This window comes from Poeciliopsis prolifica, unplaced genomic scaffold, assembly GCF_027474105.1.
Source record: "Poeciliopsis prolifica strain line A6 unplaced genomic scaffold, Auburn_PproV2 SCAFFOLD010, whole genome shotgun sequence".
Lineage (NCBI taxonomy): Eukaryota > Metazoa > Chordata > Actinopteri > Cyprinodontiformes > Poeciliidae > Poeciliopsis > Poeciliopsis prolifica.
This window is the reverse complement of record NW_026562385.1, coordinates 754988-771743: the sequence shown is the minus strand read 5'-3', so window position 1 is coordinate 771743 and position 16756 is coordinate 754988. Positions and strand designations below refer to the sequence as shown.

At 36.9% G+C, this 16756-nt stretch overlaps 2 protein-coding genes across 2 annotated transcripts; both read left to right on the top strand.

Moving 5' to 3' along the window:
- The first annotated feature begins 542 nt into the window (after nt 1-542).
- Nucleotides 543-9982, top strand: atp13a1 (ATPase 13A1). Its single transcript, XM_055036120.1, has 25 exons — nt 543-1043; nt 1629-1718; nt 2002-2265; nt 2371-2526; nt 2844-2913; nt 3002-3108; nt 4239-4368; nt 4463-4518; nt 4632-4758; nt 4916-5053; nt 5153-5273; nt 5498-5655; nt 5779-5954; nt 6034-6144; nt 6257-6382; nt 6472-6580; nt 6672-6865; nt 6965-7061; nt 7153-7337; nt 7928-8042; nt 8136-8332; nt 8471-8613; nt 8962-9073; nt 9172-9315; nt 9414-9982. The coding sequence occupies exons 1-25, from the start codon at nt 690-692 to the stop codon at nt 9522-9524; spliced, it is 3591 nt and encodes a 1196-aa protein (XP_054892095.1). The 5' UTR covers nt 543-689; the 3' UTR covers nt 9525-9982.
- Nucleotides 9983-11453: 1471 nt separating this feature from the next.
- On the top strand, nt 11454-15133 carry LOC129363658 (uncharacterized). Its single transcript, XM_055035887.1, has 11 exons — nt 11454-11485; nt 11655-11682; nt 11764-12013; nt 12086-12159; nt 12542-12614; nt 12708-12789; nt 12877-12933; nt 13034-13105; nt 13208-13355; nt 14117-14204; nt 14320-15133. The coding sequence occupies exons 1-11, from the start codon at nt 11454-11456 to the stop codon at nt 14400-14402; spliced, it is 987 nt and encodes a 328-aa protein (XP_054891862.1). The 3' UTR covers nt 14403-15133.
- The last annotated feature ends 1623 nt before the right edge of the window (nt 15134-16756 follow it).

Here is a 16756-nt window from a genome sequence, read left to right as displayed (position 1 = left end):
ATTTTGTTGGGGCAGATCTGTGTCTGTCATGCATGTAGGCAACGCCCAGAGAGTGACGTTTTTATTTAAAGGGGCAGTAATTTCATGGCACGAAGAACTACTTTGTAATTTTGAATTTAAATTGTTTTGACTTCACTCTAGATGTCATGTAACAGAGAAGATGCATGCTTATTTTAGCTTGTGAAGCGCCACCCGATTAATACCGCTGGAAATCAGGGAGCAACCCATATACGTTTTAAATTTGTGTTTTAATTATATCAGAAAGCACAGTTTAATACGTTTCTTTTAATTTCTTAACGTACTATAATTTACGATTCTCCAACTTCTTTGATTTATTTCCTTTTTACGTTTTCCTGTGTTTATTAATTTTATTAACTCCATCTTATATTGAAATATATTTGCAGAAAACAACCTGAAATATTACTAATTTGGAAAACTCAGTAGTGTAAAGGCGTTTTGAGAAAGAAAAATAAAAAGCTAGTTGGAGGTAAACTGACGCTCTTTAAATATGACGTGTCTTTGCGTATTTGCGTATGCGGAAGAAGCAGTCGGGAAACAGTCAACTCAAAAGACGGGCTCTCAAAGCTGGATAACACACCGCTTCCTGGGTAGAATCGTATTTTTAACGGCTCTAGCGAGACGGCGTGGTGGTGAATGGTAGAGGGGGCCCAAGGAGGGATTCGGATACAATGAACGACGCCAAGAAAGACGAGAGAATGGCTGCAGACGGAATCCGAGGACCGAGCGAGCTACAAATGGCCCCCTCTGTTAACCACAACCAGAATGACAGCGGCGCCGGTGATGAGCTCGTAAGATCGGTGACGCTGTACAGACGGAGGCCCCGACTGCTACACGGCACAGTCCTCCCGTTTCTGGCTGTCCTTTACCCTGGCTGGGTGTACGTGTGGTTAGGAGTGTACGGTGCCTCAGAGTATCCAGAGGCAGGCCTCCTTGCGTTAGCCGCTATCGGGATCGCGCACGTCCTCACAGCGCTCTCTGGATACTGGTCCGTGCACGTGCATTGTTGGCTCACTTGTTCCAAGGTAAATACAAGTTTTGACAAATTATATGCACTTTTACAGCGGATAGTACAAAAAAATAAAATAAAAATTATCTTAGAACATGTCAAGTAGCACCTGTATTTAAAATGGTTGTATTTAAAATTTTCTAATTTATAATGTGTTATAAATTTTTATTGACTTTATGTATATATTAGCTATAAATAGTACTTAACCAAAACCTTCTCCTTTAGAGTGTTGTCTTTTAGATATCCACAGAGTTTATACTGATTAGTAAACATTTGCTTGGTGATAACCAATGAAAATGAAAGAAACAGTTCAGTTCATTGAAAACTTAAATTTGTTATGAATCAAATAGTCAGAAAGTAATAGATCTTTTAAACTACCTAACATTGAACAATTCCAGATCTCATCAAAACTTGCTGTAAGGCTTGTTGATTTGAAAAGCTCATCATCCTCTTTATTTCTCTGTTTAGGGAAAGTTTAGCTTTTTTTCTCTGTGTATCAGCGGGTTGTGATCTGTATATCCTTAGGGTGCTCCAAAAATAAAAGTGCTGTCCCAACAGCATGTGAATATATCATCTGTTTTATTTCTTTAAATAAATACAGGAGCCAGATCCCAAGCTGGCTACACTCGCAAAGGTCATTCCAACCCCGAACAATGGTTCTGCTGAGCTTGTCACACTCCAGAGGGATGAGGTTTGTTCACATATTTAAAGACTGATTTCCCTATGTTGTCATATTTGGAATTATGTTAAGTTTTACTTCCCTAAAATGCTCAAAGATAGTGTGACAAGGTTTGTGAAAGCCACACATGTCATTACTTGTTATCAAAGATCTACGTGCTTAGATATGTGGCTTTATTTATCTGGAAATTTAGATATTGGCTTTGAATTTGATCTATTACTTGAATATATTTTCATTTTTTTATTTGACACTACAATATATTTTTTAAACATATGTTCTCTGTTTGGATCAACAGGATGAGAATGGGGAAAAGATCTTATCTTTTGAGTTTCAAAAGATCCGTTACATTTTTGACTACAAAGAGAAGAAATGTTTCCTTCCAGTTGCATTCCCCATTAACCACCCAATGGGCCACTTCCAGTCATGGCGTGGATACCAGGAAGAAACTGAGCTCAAGGTTGCAGAAAAGCGATATGGCACCAATCGTGCAGAGATGGTTGTGCCAGACTTCCTGGAGCTGTTTAAGGAGAGAGCAACAGCTCCTTTTTTTGTCTTCCAGGTACATGTGTATCTTTTTCTTGTAATTGGTCTGGGTTCATTAGTCAGGAAGAGAACATGTAAATACTTTGCATCAGTTTGATGTTATCTGTCCTGTGTTCATCAGGTTTTCTGTGTGGGGCTGTGGTGTCTGGATGAATACTGGTATTACAGCGTTTTTACTCTGTTCATGTTGGTTGCATTTGAGGCATCCCTAGTCCAACAGCAAATGAGGAATATGTCAGAAATACGTCGCATGGGAAATAAGCCCTATATGATCCAGGTAAGCTTGATCAAGTTTGAAATGCATTCTGTTGCTAATTTAGTCATAAAAACTTTATAGTGATATGATCAAGTTCACTTCTGCAATCAACAGAGTTTGACAAAGAATAAAAAGTCGCACATGTATGCAAATTGAATTGGAAAATAAAATTAACATTAGGCCATTTAATAGTGCTTAGGGACTTTTCCATTGGCTTCATGAAGAGAGATGAGGCCTTTTAAAACATATTTTACCCAAACTTTAGAGCTCAGTCTGTTTTCCATAAATAATGTGATATACCTAGCATATCAAAATAAGTGTATGTACGTCTTTGATAGGTGTATCGCAACAGGAAATGGAGACCTATTTCTAGTGATGAACTAGTTCCTGGAGACATTGTCTCCATAGGTGAGTGTGCAATCCTAAATGTTATGACTCCTTACTGCAAACCCTACATTCATTTTCTGTGTTGAAATGTGTGTTTTCTATTCTATAGGACGCTCACCCCAGGACAACCTGGTACCCTGTGATGTGCTGCTACTCAGAGGACGTTGCATTGTGGATGAAGCCATGCTGACTGGAGAGTCGGTTCCACAGATGAAGGTTAGTAAATAATATAGTCATGTGGCAAACTATTTGCTTCAATACAAATGTTTACTGTTTTTGCTGTGTCTAAATATTTCAGAGCAACAAACAATGTCATAATTAGACAGACAAATTCAGTAAAAAAATATAAGATGGTGTTTGCAAATGTTAGCTGCCTTTTAAATCATAAATTAAATTTATAAGCCCCACATTTAGAAAGTTGAGTTCAGTTTCACTTGTACACTAGTTTAATAGTGTGATTGCTTCCATACCACACTATTTCTCAAATGGAAAATTCTGATACAATGGGGTGAAGGCAACAAATTATGCTAAGGAATTTCAAGAATAGATGATAAATTTATTTCTAAGGTTTTGGAACTCGAGCAAACCACAATGAAATACATTTTTTTTCTGAAATAGTGAACACAATGAACTTTTTTTTAATCTACCAAGATAACGCTTAAAGGTGTCTCAATGCATATCCTGGAGGTCACAAAGGACGTCACTTGTCTCTGTTGAAGTCAGTTTTCATAAACCCCCACCCACTTCCAACAAAAACAAGCCTGTCTGGCTCATGTGTATGCTTGGGAATATTCGTGGCTGCTCCAACCCCACGGCACCCAGAGAAGTCTTACCTGTTCCACCAGTAACATTTGGGAGTAGACTAGTAAAAATTTAGACTCAAATCTAATTGAGATGCTTCTGCATGCCCTAAGACCTACATTGCCTGAAAACCAATGTAGCTGAATTAAAACTGAATTGTTTTCATTAGCTGAATTGGAAAATGGGCAAAACATTGTTTCACATCAATGTAAAAGATCATCTCTAGTTATTGCAAATGCTTAAGGGCAGTTGTTGCCTCCAAGAGTGACACCACCAGATATTAGATTTAGAAGGCAATTACTTTTCCTGTTGAATCTGGTTGGACCGGACAGCCAGTTTGACTGAAATAGATCATATTTTGAAAACTAAATTATGGATTTACTCAGATTATTTTTGTCTGATATTATTTGTTTGAACATCTGAAGATCTTAGTTGTGACAAGAAAAGACAAACCAGAAATCTGCAAGTGGTGGAAATACTTTTTCATTGTGTTTTAATTTCAATAAGATTGCGTAATTCAAGCCTTGTTTTACTGTTGTGTGCAGGAGCCAGTAGAAGACTTGGATCCAGGGCGAATTTTGGACCTTCAGACAGACTCTCGCCTGCATATCATTTCTGGTGGAACCAAAGTGGTTCAGCATACTCCTCCTTTAAAGACCAGTGCTGGACTCAAGCGTAAGTGCTAGTTCGCCTGTCTTTTATTTGTCAACAGGAATATCTACTAGCATTGAACAATATAATTATTTGTACTATTTTTCATTGTTTGCAGCTGTAGACAATGGCTGTGTGGCCTATGTACTGAGAACAGGATTCTATACGTCTCAGGTAAGGAATTGGGATAACTGTTAAAAAAAGGATTTTTTTTTTTTTTTTTACTCTGTTATTAAAACTTTTATTGTCCATTACTAAACAGTGTGTGTGGTGACATTGTTCTACAGGGTAAACTGCTAAGGACCATTCTCTTTGGTGTAAAGAGAGTGACGGCAAACAATCTGGAGACTTTTATCTTTATTCTCTTCCTCCTTGTGTTTGCCATTGCTGCTGCTGCATATGTGTGGGTTGAAGGTGAGGTGACAACAATTAGCTCATTAAAATGTATTACAAATTGTTTGAAAGCCAATAAAACTTGCATCCAAGTTTGTACTTATAGTATATACTTATGAACGGTGAAGTTGATTCTGAAGCATGTCTTTTTTAAATTATTATTTGTATCCCTTCCTAGGAACAAAGGATCTCACACGAAATCGCTACAAGTTGTTTTTGGAGTGCACACTTATTCTCACTTCAGTGGTCCCACCGGAACTTCCGATAGAGCTTTCTTTAGCAGTTAACACATCACTCATTGCCTTGGCTAAACTTTGTAAGTTTGTTTCTTTTTCTGCTGGGATCGTAGAATATCTACTGCAGCAAATTCACTCAGGGGTACCGAATATGACGCTTGTTACTTTTTCTGCTTTAGATGTTTTCTGCACAGAACCCTTCAGGATACCATTTGCGGGGAAAGTAGAGATTTGCTGTTTTGACAAAACAGGAACTCTGACCAGTGACAGCTTGGTGGTTCGAGGGGTAGCAGGCCTCAGGTAAACCCTGTCAACCAATTTTCTGTTTGGCAGCTTAAAATTGAGAAGCAACCACATGTTATACTTGTAATTTACAATTATCAGATTGTAATTTAGACTACAATCTAAATTGTAATTTAATTACAATTTAATTTGTAATCTAAATTGTAATCTAATTACAATTTAGATTGTAATTATTTCAGATTATTTGCCATTTATTGTATCAATCCTATTTTCACTGACAGAGAGGGAAAAGAGGTAATGCCTGTCTCTGAGATCCCAGTTGAGACACACAGGGTTGTGGCTACTTGTCACTCATTGGTCACTCTGGATGATGGGCAACTAGTGGGAGATCCATTAGAGAAGGCCATGCTAACTGCTGCCGACTGGACGCTTACCAAAGGTACCTTCTGTATCTATAATGGAATCATGAGTGTGCTAGGACTGTATGGTTAATATTATTGGACTAGTACATTTTAAATAGTAGAATGGTTACTTACATTGTTTTTTTTTCTGTTTAAACCAGATGAAAAAGTGTTCCCACGAGGCATCAAAACACAAGGTCTGAAAATCCACCAGCGTTTCCATTTTGCCAGCGCTCTGAAAAGGATGTCTGTCTTGGCCTCGTACGAGAAACTTGGATCCACCGAACTTTGCTATATTTCAACTGTCAAGGGTGCCCCAGAGACACTTAGAGAAATGGTAAATTATAGCTCCATATTTTTCATAGACTCTTCACTTTATTATCTAAAATAAGTGTCTGACATACTGCTGTCTGTAGTTTACAGTTTGCCCAGGAAATTATGACGAAGTCCACAGAGAAATGTCCCGGGAAGGGGCACGAGTTCTGGCCTTGGGTTACAAAGAAATTGGACACCTCAGTCATCAACAGGTTTGTTTAACTTTTTTCTTTTAACCAAAACCTTCGGAAGCTTATTGATTTTTCTATAGTGTCTATAAACAGACCTGATAGAAACTAACTAAAATCTTTTTGGGTTATGCAGTGCCGTGAGATCAGTCGTGATGTGTTGGAGTGTGATCTACAATTTGCTGGTTTCATGGTTGTTTCCTGTCCACTCAAGAATGACAGCAAGGCAGTGATAAAAGAGATCCAAGAAGCATCTCACCATGTAAAAAAACAAAACAGTGGTGAAAATTTTCAGTTCATACTCAAGTAAGAACTTGAGTATAATGGCTGACTCTTCATCTCTTCTTTCAGGTGGTCATGATCACAGGAGACAACCCCCTAACTGCATGCCATGTTGCAAAAGAACTCCACTTTATCCAGAAAGATCACACACTTATTTTGCAGCCGAGCCTCAATCAGGGTACACATTAGTTTCATCACTTAATTATGTGAGTGTTTTGACATCTGGCTTGAATAACGAGAAGTTTTATGTATAAATGCTGCTTTTGCAGGTCAGTGGCACTGGGAATCCATTGATGGCACTGTATCTGTTGCACTGCCCCCTCCTTCAGTTTCTTCGTTTGTGCAACAATTTGACTTGTGTGTAACAGGAGAAGGGCTGGCCCGGTTGGGCTGTGATCCCCACCTTCTCCACACACTGTTACCACATATACGAGTATTTGCTCGAGTCAGTCCAAAACAAAAGGTAGGTCCTGAAGCAGAGGTCTTTAAGTTATAGTTTGTGCACTCTCTTCCTACTTCAACAAAAGTGTTTGCAACAAAAGTTTGATTTTATGTGTTTTAGGAATTTGTAATCACCAGTCTAAAGGGACTTGGTTATGTGACCTTGATGTGCGGTGATGGCACAAATGATGTCGGAGCACTTAAACATGCTCAGATAGGTAAGTTATTTTTATACAACTCATAGTACTGAAACAAGTTTGCCAAGAATCACCTCCAGTTGTGAACAATGAACATGTTGTTTTCTCACAGGGGTGGCCCTTTTAGCCAATGCTCCAGAGCGCATGCCTGAGAAAAAGAAGCGGGGTAGAGATAAGGAGTCGGCAACATCAGACTTCAGGCCTGTACCACCTGCCAGTACTGGTGTCAAGCTGAGCTCCAGAGCAGCCAGACAGCGGGCTATGGCCCAGAGAGAGGAGCAGCTTGCAGCACAAAAGGTGTTCTACTCTTAACATTTAACAAAAATTTTTACATCTTCTTTTGGAAACATAATGTAATCATAGAGGCAATTAATTAATTACAATGGGTATTTTGCTCTAATTTGTCACAATCTCTCTAGTTGCAACTATCCAACAAATATAAAAAATCTCTTTGTTTTATGTTTAAATTAGAGCCTTTAGAGAAGTACTGAGATGTCTTAGATTGCAAGAACAGGGAGCAAGGCCTAGTTTTTGGTTAAAGATAAAACTAAATAAGACTTAGAATATATTTAAGATTTATTATTAAAGAGGTCAGAATAGAAGGGATTAGAAATATCCTTTAATGTCCCACAGTGAGGAAATTCAGGTGTAAAAGCAACAAATTTGTAAATGTAAGTTTGCATTGAGATAAAAAAAAAGAATTATTTTCTGTTCTGTCTCATCATTCAACGTCATCATATCCATTTGACATCGGTTACTCAACAAAATATACTTTGAGTATTTTTTCAATACTCAAAAAAAAGCTTACTTTTGTTAACCATATTTTGTGCCTACCATAACATGAAGAAACATACACTACTCTAACCATCAGGTTTTCTCTGTAATAGGAAAAAATCAACCAGGTTCTACGAGAACTTGAAGAGGATCAGGTACAAGTCGTCAAGCTGGGTGACGCTTCCATTGCTGCCCCCTTCACGTCAAAACTCTCCTCCATTCAGTGCAGTGAGTCACATGTTTCAATGCTTATTTCTGTAATTAAAACTGATTATTAACTCTCAGACTCAATTTGTTTTTGTTTTTTCTTTATTCCACCAGTTTGCCATGTAATAAAACAAGGTCGCTGCACTCTGGTTACAACACTGCAGATGTTCAAGATTCTAGCTCTCAATGCACTTGTGCTGGCCTACAGCCAGTCTGTCCTCTACCTCGAAGGAGTCAAATTCAGTGATTTCCAGGCAACTCTGCAAGGCTTGCTTTTGGCTGGGTGCTTTCTCTTTATATCTAGGTCAAAGGTTAGAATTTGACTTATTTATTGTAAAGTTAACATGTTTTTGGTGCTTACCCTAAAGGTAAATTTTGAAATTCCACCATAGTTTTGTTTTATTTAAAAAAACAGACAAATTAGGATTTCTTTTCTCCTCTATTCACAGCCTCTGAAAACGTTGTCTCGAGAGCGGCCTTTACCAAACATCTTCAATCTGTACACAGTGTTGACTGTGCTGCTGCAGTTTGCAGTTCACTTTTGTAGTCTTGTGTATCTTTATAAAGAGGCACAAACCAGAAGTCCACCAAGGTAAGCAAAAGTACAACGAGGTAAGACCAAAGACCTCTTGAAAACCATGCATCACAGTAATAGCATGGGAAATGTGTGCTTTTAACTAAATGGGCATTTCTTTGTTCAAATAAAACATAAATAATTGCTCACCAGTATTAGTTATTTTAAATTATTTAACAACTTTTTGTCTATGATGTTTTTGGATTGATAATTTCTTAGAATGTATCTTTTGAAGATGGGACATCCAAACTGCTGATGAGCAAACACTTGTTTTATTTCACATAAAATGTATACAATGTTTTCTGTCTTTCCTATCAGTGATACTTTGTGTATACTTTATCATTTTTATGTTTCTTTTTTTTGCAGAGAGGAGCAGTTTGTAGATCTGTATAAAGAATTCGAACCCAGCCTAATTAACAGCACTGTGTACATAATGTCAATGGCCATGCAGATGGCCACCTTTGCCATAAACTACAAGGTATCTTTTCACATTTGTGACCATGTATTGGTTATTTAAAACCATATCTAAATAACCGGTATTTATTTACATAATGGATTCCTCTTTGTGTCTTACAGGGTCACCCATTCATGGAGTCTCTCAGTGAAAATCGACCACTACTGTGGAGTATCGTACTTTCAGGGTTAGCAATTGTCGGGCTTCTTACTGGCTCCTCTCCAGAATTCAATGAACAGTTTGCTCTTGTAGAAATTCCAACTGAGGTGAGTTAACATTATTTTACCATTTCTTGTTTTCATAGCCTTGTAATTACACAAACCCTTATGAGATTGTGTAACATGCTTTGTATGCTTTCTTGCAGTTCAAATTAGTAATTGCCCAGGTTCTGGTGGTGGACTTTGTTGTTGCTCTGCTCGTGGACCGTGTCCTGCAGTTCTTCTTGGGCAAAGGAACTCTCAGGCTGCCTTCTTGATCTCAGTGCCAACAGCAAATGCTGCCCTTATAACCAAACTGTAAAGGGACAGAAGACTTTGAAAGAGGAAGAAAAGTACAGCTGTTGTTCCAAACACAAGACAGCTGAAATGGTCATGGCATGTAGGACTGTTCACTCTGTGTATCCCTTTTTTGTCCCTCCTGAACTCTGTACATTTGTTTTTCTTTTCCCATTTGCTCAGTCTCCATTCTAATGGTTTTTATAACAGTCCATTTTTCTACATCTTTCCTTTGTTTTTCACTCCCCACTCTTATGAAAGGCCATGAAGACAGCAGTATTGAGTGGAGTTTCAGATTGTGCTAACCAGAGTGAAAACTACAGGCACAAAAAAGGGCATTCTCCAAGAGAATTGCAATAGTGTTTTGGATTTTTTTTCCTCCCTTGTTTTTGTAAAAAGTGAAAAAGAAATTTAACAGACTTATAAAGATTTAAAATTATGACATATTCATTTTGTCTTTTTTTGTGTATTTTTATTGTATTGAGAGAATGCAAGTAGCAATCATTAATTTTTGCTGGTAAGTTTGGCATTACTAAGATATGAGAATACAATATAAACCAACATGGAAACAAGATTGTTTATCAAAGTGTGTGTCATGGGATGCATCATGCTGACCAAAAACGAAAGTACTGTTTTGTTAAAATCTCCAATACTAAAATTTTTTTATTTTTTTAAAATGCAATAAAATTTTGTTTTGATGACATAACTATCACAGCTAAAAGATATGCAAGTTGTTAAGTTTAACTTATTCTGATTAAGATGGAAATAACTCAAATGTCCAATTTAAACTGGAAATTTAAATTGGACATTTTTGAACATACGCAATTATTAGATCAAGTAAAGGCACCTTGCAACTTCAGAGATGAATGCAGAATATAACTTTTACTTTTTCAAGTTTATAAACTGGCTAATAAGTTTTAAAAAAAATCTATTTTCTAACTTGAAGCAGAGTAATTTCAAGCAGATTCCAAGAAATTTCTAAGTGCTCCACCAACAAAAACTAATGATAATGAAAGAAATGGAGAATGGTAAAAATCTCTCAAAGAGTAGAATAGTCTGAAGAAACTAAGCTGGACGTTTTGGACAAAACAGAAAAATAAAACGGCAGTAAATCATGGTGTGGACAGAATCGTGCTTTTGGGATTACTTTTCTTCACATGGATCTGGTGTTTTTATGAGAGATGAAATTATCAACAGTTTCAAATGTCAGTTTTTATTCAAAACCTTTATCTGCTGTAAAGATAAAGATGGATTTTATGTTTTAGCATCACTTTGAATTCACACAAGCCAATCAAAAAAATTACTTCAGACGAAAAACAAAACTTTTTTGTCCAGAATAAAATTACCTTTGGTAGGTAAAGGGTGGAGATGCAGAGTGACAAGTCCTTGCTACCAAAGAAGGCTGAATGCTGAAACTTTATTCCAAATTCAACTCACTGATATTAGTTTTGTCAAAAATTTTTGTATTTTTAAAAAATACATGTCATGACTTAAGCGCAAAAAGTTTTTAAGTGTTTTGTCATGGTTTTACTGTTTAAGAAGAGGTACAAAACAAAAGCATTTGAACATTTTAACTTTGGAGAGCCTCTGTAAACTTGTCTTTCTTTATTTCTCTATTTTTGCAAGTCCTTTAAATATTGTTCAGAGAACACAGTGCCAAAACTTTATCCAAAGGGATCACAATAAATATCACCTTTGCTAAAATGCCTCTATTCAACTTTTCATATAAGCATTTCTAAATGTATCTATGTATTTTGTATAAATGTAGAAATTAATCTAAGGTGCAACAAATTTAGTTTTAAGCCTTGACCCTTGCATTGTTTGACTACATTTCCCATGAGCCTTAGAGCCGTGAAAGGGTGGGTTTGATCTTTGGGCGCGCGCTATAAGGACACCTATTTGAAATTAAAATGGCGGAAAAGAAGGCTGAAGTTGAGCACGGGTATGTTTTGTTTTAAGCTCGTAATACAACTGATTTAAATCAAACAAATCAATTACCTTGCTACTGTAAATACTTTTAAACGAACTGTATTGTTGTCATGTTTTGGTGGCGTTTTGTTCTGATCTGAGGTAAACATTAAAGCGACTTTTTCGTCTGTTTCCCACTTTAGTGTTGAGGCAGACAAACCCTCAGTAGAGGTGAGAAATAAAACCCTTTCTGTAGTTTATAGAAGATGATTTGCTGAATGGAGAGTTAGTGGCTTTGTTGTTTATGCCAAGGTCCAGTCTGCGATCCAGACTTCTAAAAGATGCTCCTCTCCAGTCCCGGAGTCGGAACCTCCTCTCAAGTGTCACCGGACCGACTCGACACTTTCTACCACACAGACGACAGATCCTGGAGCCGAACAGTCAGAGATGACGAAACAAGAAATGGAGACACTCACAATAAATCCCTGTGAACAGAATAAATCCTGGAGGAGAAACACCATAACCCGACGCTCCCTCCCTGCCCTTCCCAACCCATATGAGAGTGAGACCACAATAAAACATTAATGTTTCCTTTTGTTCAAGACAAATAATAATCTAAATGAATCTGTTCTAGGTTTGTGCAGAAGCATAAGTCCATCCTTACCACAACAAGAGAGACTTGAAAAACTGCTGGAGGCTTCAATGGAGGTATGTTAAGTGAAGCTATAGAAACCAAATGCATTGGACCATTATAATAAGTTTCTCCTGAACTCGAAGAAGGTCCAAAATAGCTCATTTGTTTTTCTTTGTCTGTTTCAACACTTAAAAGAATAAATGCAGATGTTATGAAATATAGTCAATATCAGTTTTATGTTCATATTTTGCTAAATGGATATTGTTTGCTCAAGATTAGAAGAATGACTAGATATTTACTTAATACGAGCCACAAAATTACACAACAAAACGTGAGTAAACAAAAAAAAAATTTCTTGTAAATAAACATTTCAAAATCGATTTTGTGTCCCTCTCAGTATACCGTCTGTAAGCTGTTAGAATATTTTTTGTTTATTCACACATATTTGCTTTGCAGATGGCACTAGAAAGAACTCAAAATTCACTTGAGTCATTTCCAAAAGCTTCACTGGACTCCTTCAAAAAACAAGGTTGGTAGTTTTTTTTTTTTTTTTTTGGGAGCTCAGTATTTTAAATTATTGAAACAAAAATTTTATGTTCTCTGTTCTTTGCGTTTTGTGTAGTTGAAAACATCAAGATGGAGTGGAGCTGCTTAACCAAAAATACAAGCAATGAACCAGATAAACTATCTTCAAGTCAACCAAAGTATGCATACATTTTAAAATTTCACTGCACTTTTGGTTTTAATCATGATGACTGTCTTCTTTACATTTGTCTTTTATTGCTTTGAAGTTGCAGTCAGCCTGCTGTGCAAAGAGCCATGGAAAATGTCCAGAAAGCAATCAGCAGGCATGTTGTTCTGTCTACTCTCATGTCCGATGCTTATTTTAGAATAATTATAAATATAAAATGGCCTCATATATGATCTTTTCATTTTGTTTTTTCTTAGGCTCAAGGCTGAAAGTGAGTCTTGGGAGGCACTTTTGAACAAACACAAGAAAAAAGCAGAGGAACTGGAAAAGTAAACATTTGTATTTGTATTGTCATTAAGCATTCACATGACAGTGTTATCCACGACTTTCTTTGAATTTGTACCAATCACGTTATTGATTTTCCACTGCAGGAAGGTGAAGATGGGACAGGAGACGGGCATACCTCTAAACTCTACATTAATAGTCCAGTCCTCGCAGAACTCTGTCATACAGAGTAAACCCAACTACCACAATGTCCTCTGTAGGCAGCGACCCATGATGCATACTATGGCCATGATTGTATGTTGGACTTTTTTTTTTTTTTGTCCTCAAAACAATTTAAAAAGTTATTGTATTTTCAAGCTTTATGTTCTAAGCTCTAACATGAATGTCAAGATAAGAGTGGGCTTGCAGTAGTGTATTTGAAATGTTGCTTCCTTGGGCAGAATGACTATGACATGCACACCCACACCACACACTTCAGTATATTGGGTGGAGGGTGAAGAGAAATAGCCATAAGAACTGAGATTTTTCACAGGCATACTTGGAAATGAATGGAACACAAATACATTTACAAATACAAGCCTTTTCAATGTTCATGAAACCACTATAATGTCAGAATTTAACTGTTTCTATGTGCAGTGCTTAGAATTATTGCTAACTTTTGTTGACGGACAAAGAAAAGAGCAGACTCAACATTTCTCCATTCAACATATTTCAGCTTTTTAACATGCATGTATGTAACTGAATACAGATTGATTATCAAGTAAGTTTCAAGATTAGTATTCTGTATTGTCTATTTTGGAACAGTTTTGTTCCGGTATATTTTTGTTTGTGTTATCTCACAGATATTATTTACAATAGATATTTCCTTCCATAACAAGCATAGGGATGAGAAGGTTGCAACTCAATCACTGGGAAACGCAGACAGAGGACACACAGCAACTTAGACCGACCAGTTTTCAGATAGAAAACAAAGCTTTACAATTTTTCAAAGCAATGTTAATGCAACGTTGTCATCATTTTATTTTGTAACATAGATTATTTTTTCTTGCCTGTAGATGGAGACTCAGTGTAAAATGATACAGCAGCTACATACCATCAAGGAGCAGTCACAGCTGTTAGTCAAAAAGACCAGTGTCCAATTAGGTAACGACTTTTCTTGAACAATACATCTTCTTTTTGTGATATTTTGACATTTTCTGTGATGGTCTAGTGAAAGAAACTTTCACACTAATTATTTTTATTTCTATGCTGTCTCCAGCTGAGGAGGCCGGATTCCAGGAGCTTTCATCGAACCTTCTTAAGAATCTGATGTCGGCACCTTTGCAAAAGGCAACTACATAAACAATATGTCCCAAATAGATGATGCTTCTGTAGAGCTGAATCCAACGACTGTTAAAAATGTACATATATTCTTGTGCTTTTATATCATTTTCCAAATTTGTTGATTTTCCTGTCCTGTTTTATTAAACAAAGAGAAAATAACATTTTATGTTATGCTCCAACATAGCTACTTTAATGGCAGTGGCAAATTATACATGGATTTGACCAGCAGGTGGCAGTGGTGAGCTATTTACAAAATCGTATTGAAGGTGGTGAATTGCCTGAGTAGATTATTCTTTTGGCCTTAATTAAGTGCATTTTCATATGTAAATCCTGAAAACTGTTTAGACCCATTAGCAAATGTTTCCACCATCCAGCAAAGTATGGTCCCTGTTTTTGGTGTTATCAAATTAAACTACAATAATAATAAATAAAACAGCCACCTCGTCTTAAAAGTGATTACCAAAGTATGTTGATAACTATGGCAATTAATGTTGCGGCAATAAAGAATTCATAGTTTTGACAGTAGGATATATTTTATATATTTGATGCTATAGTTAACTTGAATAATAATAAAACCCCCAAAAAATCAAAGGTAAATTCCTGAAAGCACCAATGTGATGACAATGTTAGTTCAAAAAGCAATGACGTAGCATAAATTGTGAAACATTTTTGATTATATTCTTGTTAAACTATTCAAGTAAAAATGAAAAGGAAAACTTTTCTTCTTACTTTACACACATTCTTGCAAACCCTAGAGGCTCACCCCCTGTCACACTTGCTCCTGTTTGGTGCTGCATCTATTGCACTTCATCAGTGTCCCCTGACCATACAGAAGGAGGCCCCTCCCCCACAGTGACTCACCCCCATCCCTTGCTTGGCTTGGTCACTGATGCAGAACGAAGCCTTGACATTGTACCAGTCAGGCAAAGCTTCATTTGCTATCTCTCAAATCTCTTGGACCAATTCATTAATTAACACGTATGCTTTAATTTGTGCCTCTCTTGATTGCAGCAATAAAAGCCCTTATTTTTTTCCCCCACACAACACAAGTCTATAACTTTGCACTGGAGTTACGATCCCCAGTGTGGTTTCTGGAGGATTTTCTTGTGGCTTTATTCAGAGGAGTGATTGCAGAGCATATGGAAGCAAGGAGGAAAATGTAGGGCTTTGACCATGAGAGTTGCTAGTAAGGGAAGATGGTGCACAGCAGGATAGATCGATTCTTATTTAGATGAAAATGAGGCTTGATGCTTGTGGGGTGAGAGGAGGGCAGCGTTAGCATCCAAATGAGTAAAGGTTTCACAGAAATTGTTCTTAAGTGAATCACCAACAATAATTTAAAAAAAACTTGACAAAGTCAGTGACAATGGTTTTGCTTTCAAAGAAAAACAATCTTGACAGTGACAAAAAGCAAATACTTAAATATCAGACTTGGTAAAAATTACATTATAAAGTTACTTTAGATTTTTAAAGGTTCACATGTAAAATGCATGCAATTGGGAAAACTACAAGATAGTTTACATGTTAAGCTTCTCGTTTAACTTGATTTTGACTTCTTAAAAGCCCATGCATAGAGCAAGAACTGTTTACTGGATTTGCTGTTTTTGTTGTCTCTAACTTTAGATTGATTAGTTACAGATTGTAGTAGATGGATAGCAGGAGAGTCAGCATAAATAGTCAGTTTGGTCATACTCCCTCATGCACACCCATCATCTCCTCTCAGTCTAACAGAGCTGGCTGCTGCTCTCCTCCACATCCATTCAGTCTGCCATTCGTCTCGGAAAGCTGTCTCTGTGATCTGAGTGATAAACAACATCAGAATTGCCCAGTTTGCAAAAAGCAAGGACACTTGTTTTCAATCTGCTGTCAACGTTTTTCATACTGAAAACTGATGGGATGTTTCATTCATCAGGGGTATGGGACAGTATCCTGAACTGTTTTGCTCTGGGACTGAGCACTTCTGGAAATTGGCACAGTTTGCACACGCATATGCACGTCAGTGACTTTGCATAACTTATAATGTTAGTTGCATAGTTAGCAAGTCTATACAGGTACAGCAGGATTTTCCTGCTATTTTTACACGTAGTCGCCAAGGTTTTGGTTAGTCAAAAGCTGAGGTTTTGTTTGGACTATAAAAGTTAATGTAACATTCTTTACAAAATATGAATTCATCTGTGTAAAACCAAGCTACCATTTTATTTGGGCAGCATTCAAATCACAGTTTTTGGTTTACTAGTAGATTTTGCAGCGTAGTATAATCGTAAATTAGATCTAATATTTGCATATGCGGTGGGAAATGTTTCGAGATATATTTTTTTTCTATCTACAGATGCTCTCGATTTTATAGTTTATCATTTACCCACCCACAAAAT

Bases quoted from the DNA above. Each gene is read 5' to 3' on its own strand.
- atp13a1 (XM_055036120.1), top strand. From the start codon at position 690: ATGAACGACGCCAAGAAAGACGAGAGAATGGCTGCAGACGGAATCCGA. The intron at 1,044-1,628 runs GTAAATACAAGT...AAATAAATACAG, and splicing joins GTTGGCTCACTTGTTCCAAG to GAGCCAGATCCCAAGCTGGC. The intron at 2,266-2,370 runs GTACATGTGTAT...TGTGTTCATCAG, and splicing joins CTCCTTTTTTTGTCTTCCAG to GTTTTCTGTGTGGGGCTGTG.
- LOC129363658 (XM_055035887.1), top strand. From the start codon at position 11,454: ATGGCGGAAAAGAAGGCTGAAGTTGAGCACGG. The intron at 12,615-12,707 runs GTTGGTAGTTTT...CGTTTTGTGTAG, and splicing joins GGACTCCTTCAAAAAACAAG to TTGAAAACATCAAGATGGAG. The intron at 13,356-14,116 runs GTATGTTGGACT...TCTTGCCTGTAG, and splicing joins TGCATACTATGGCCATGATT to ATGGAGACTCAGTGTAAAAT.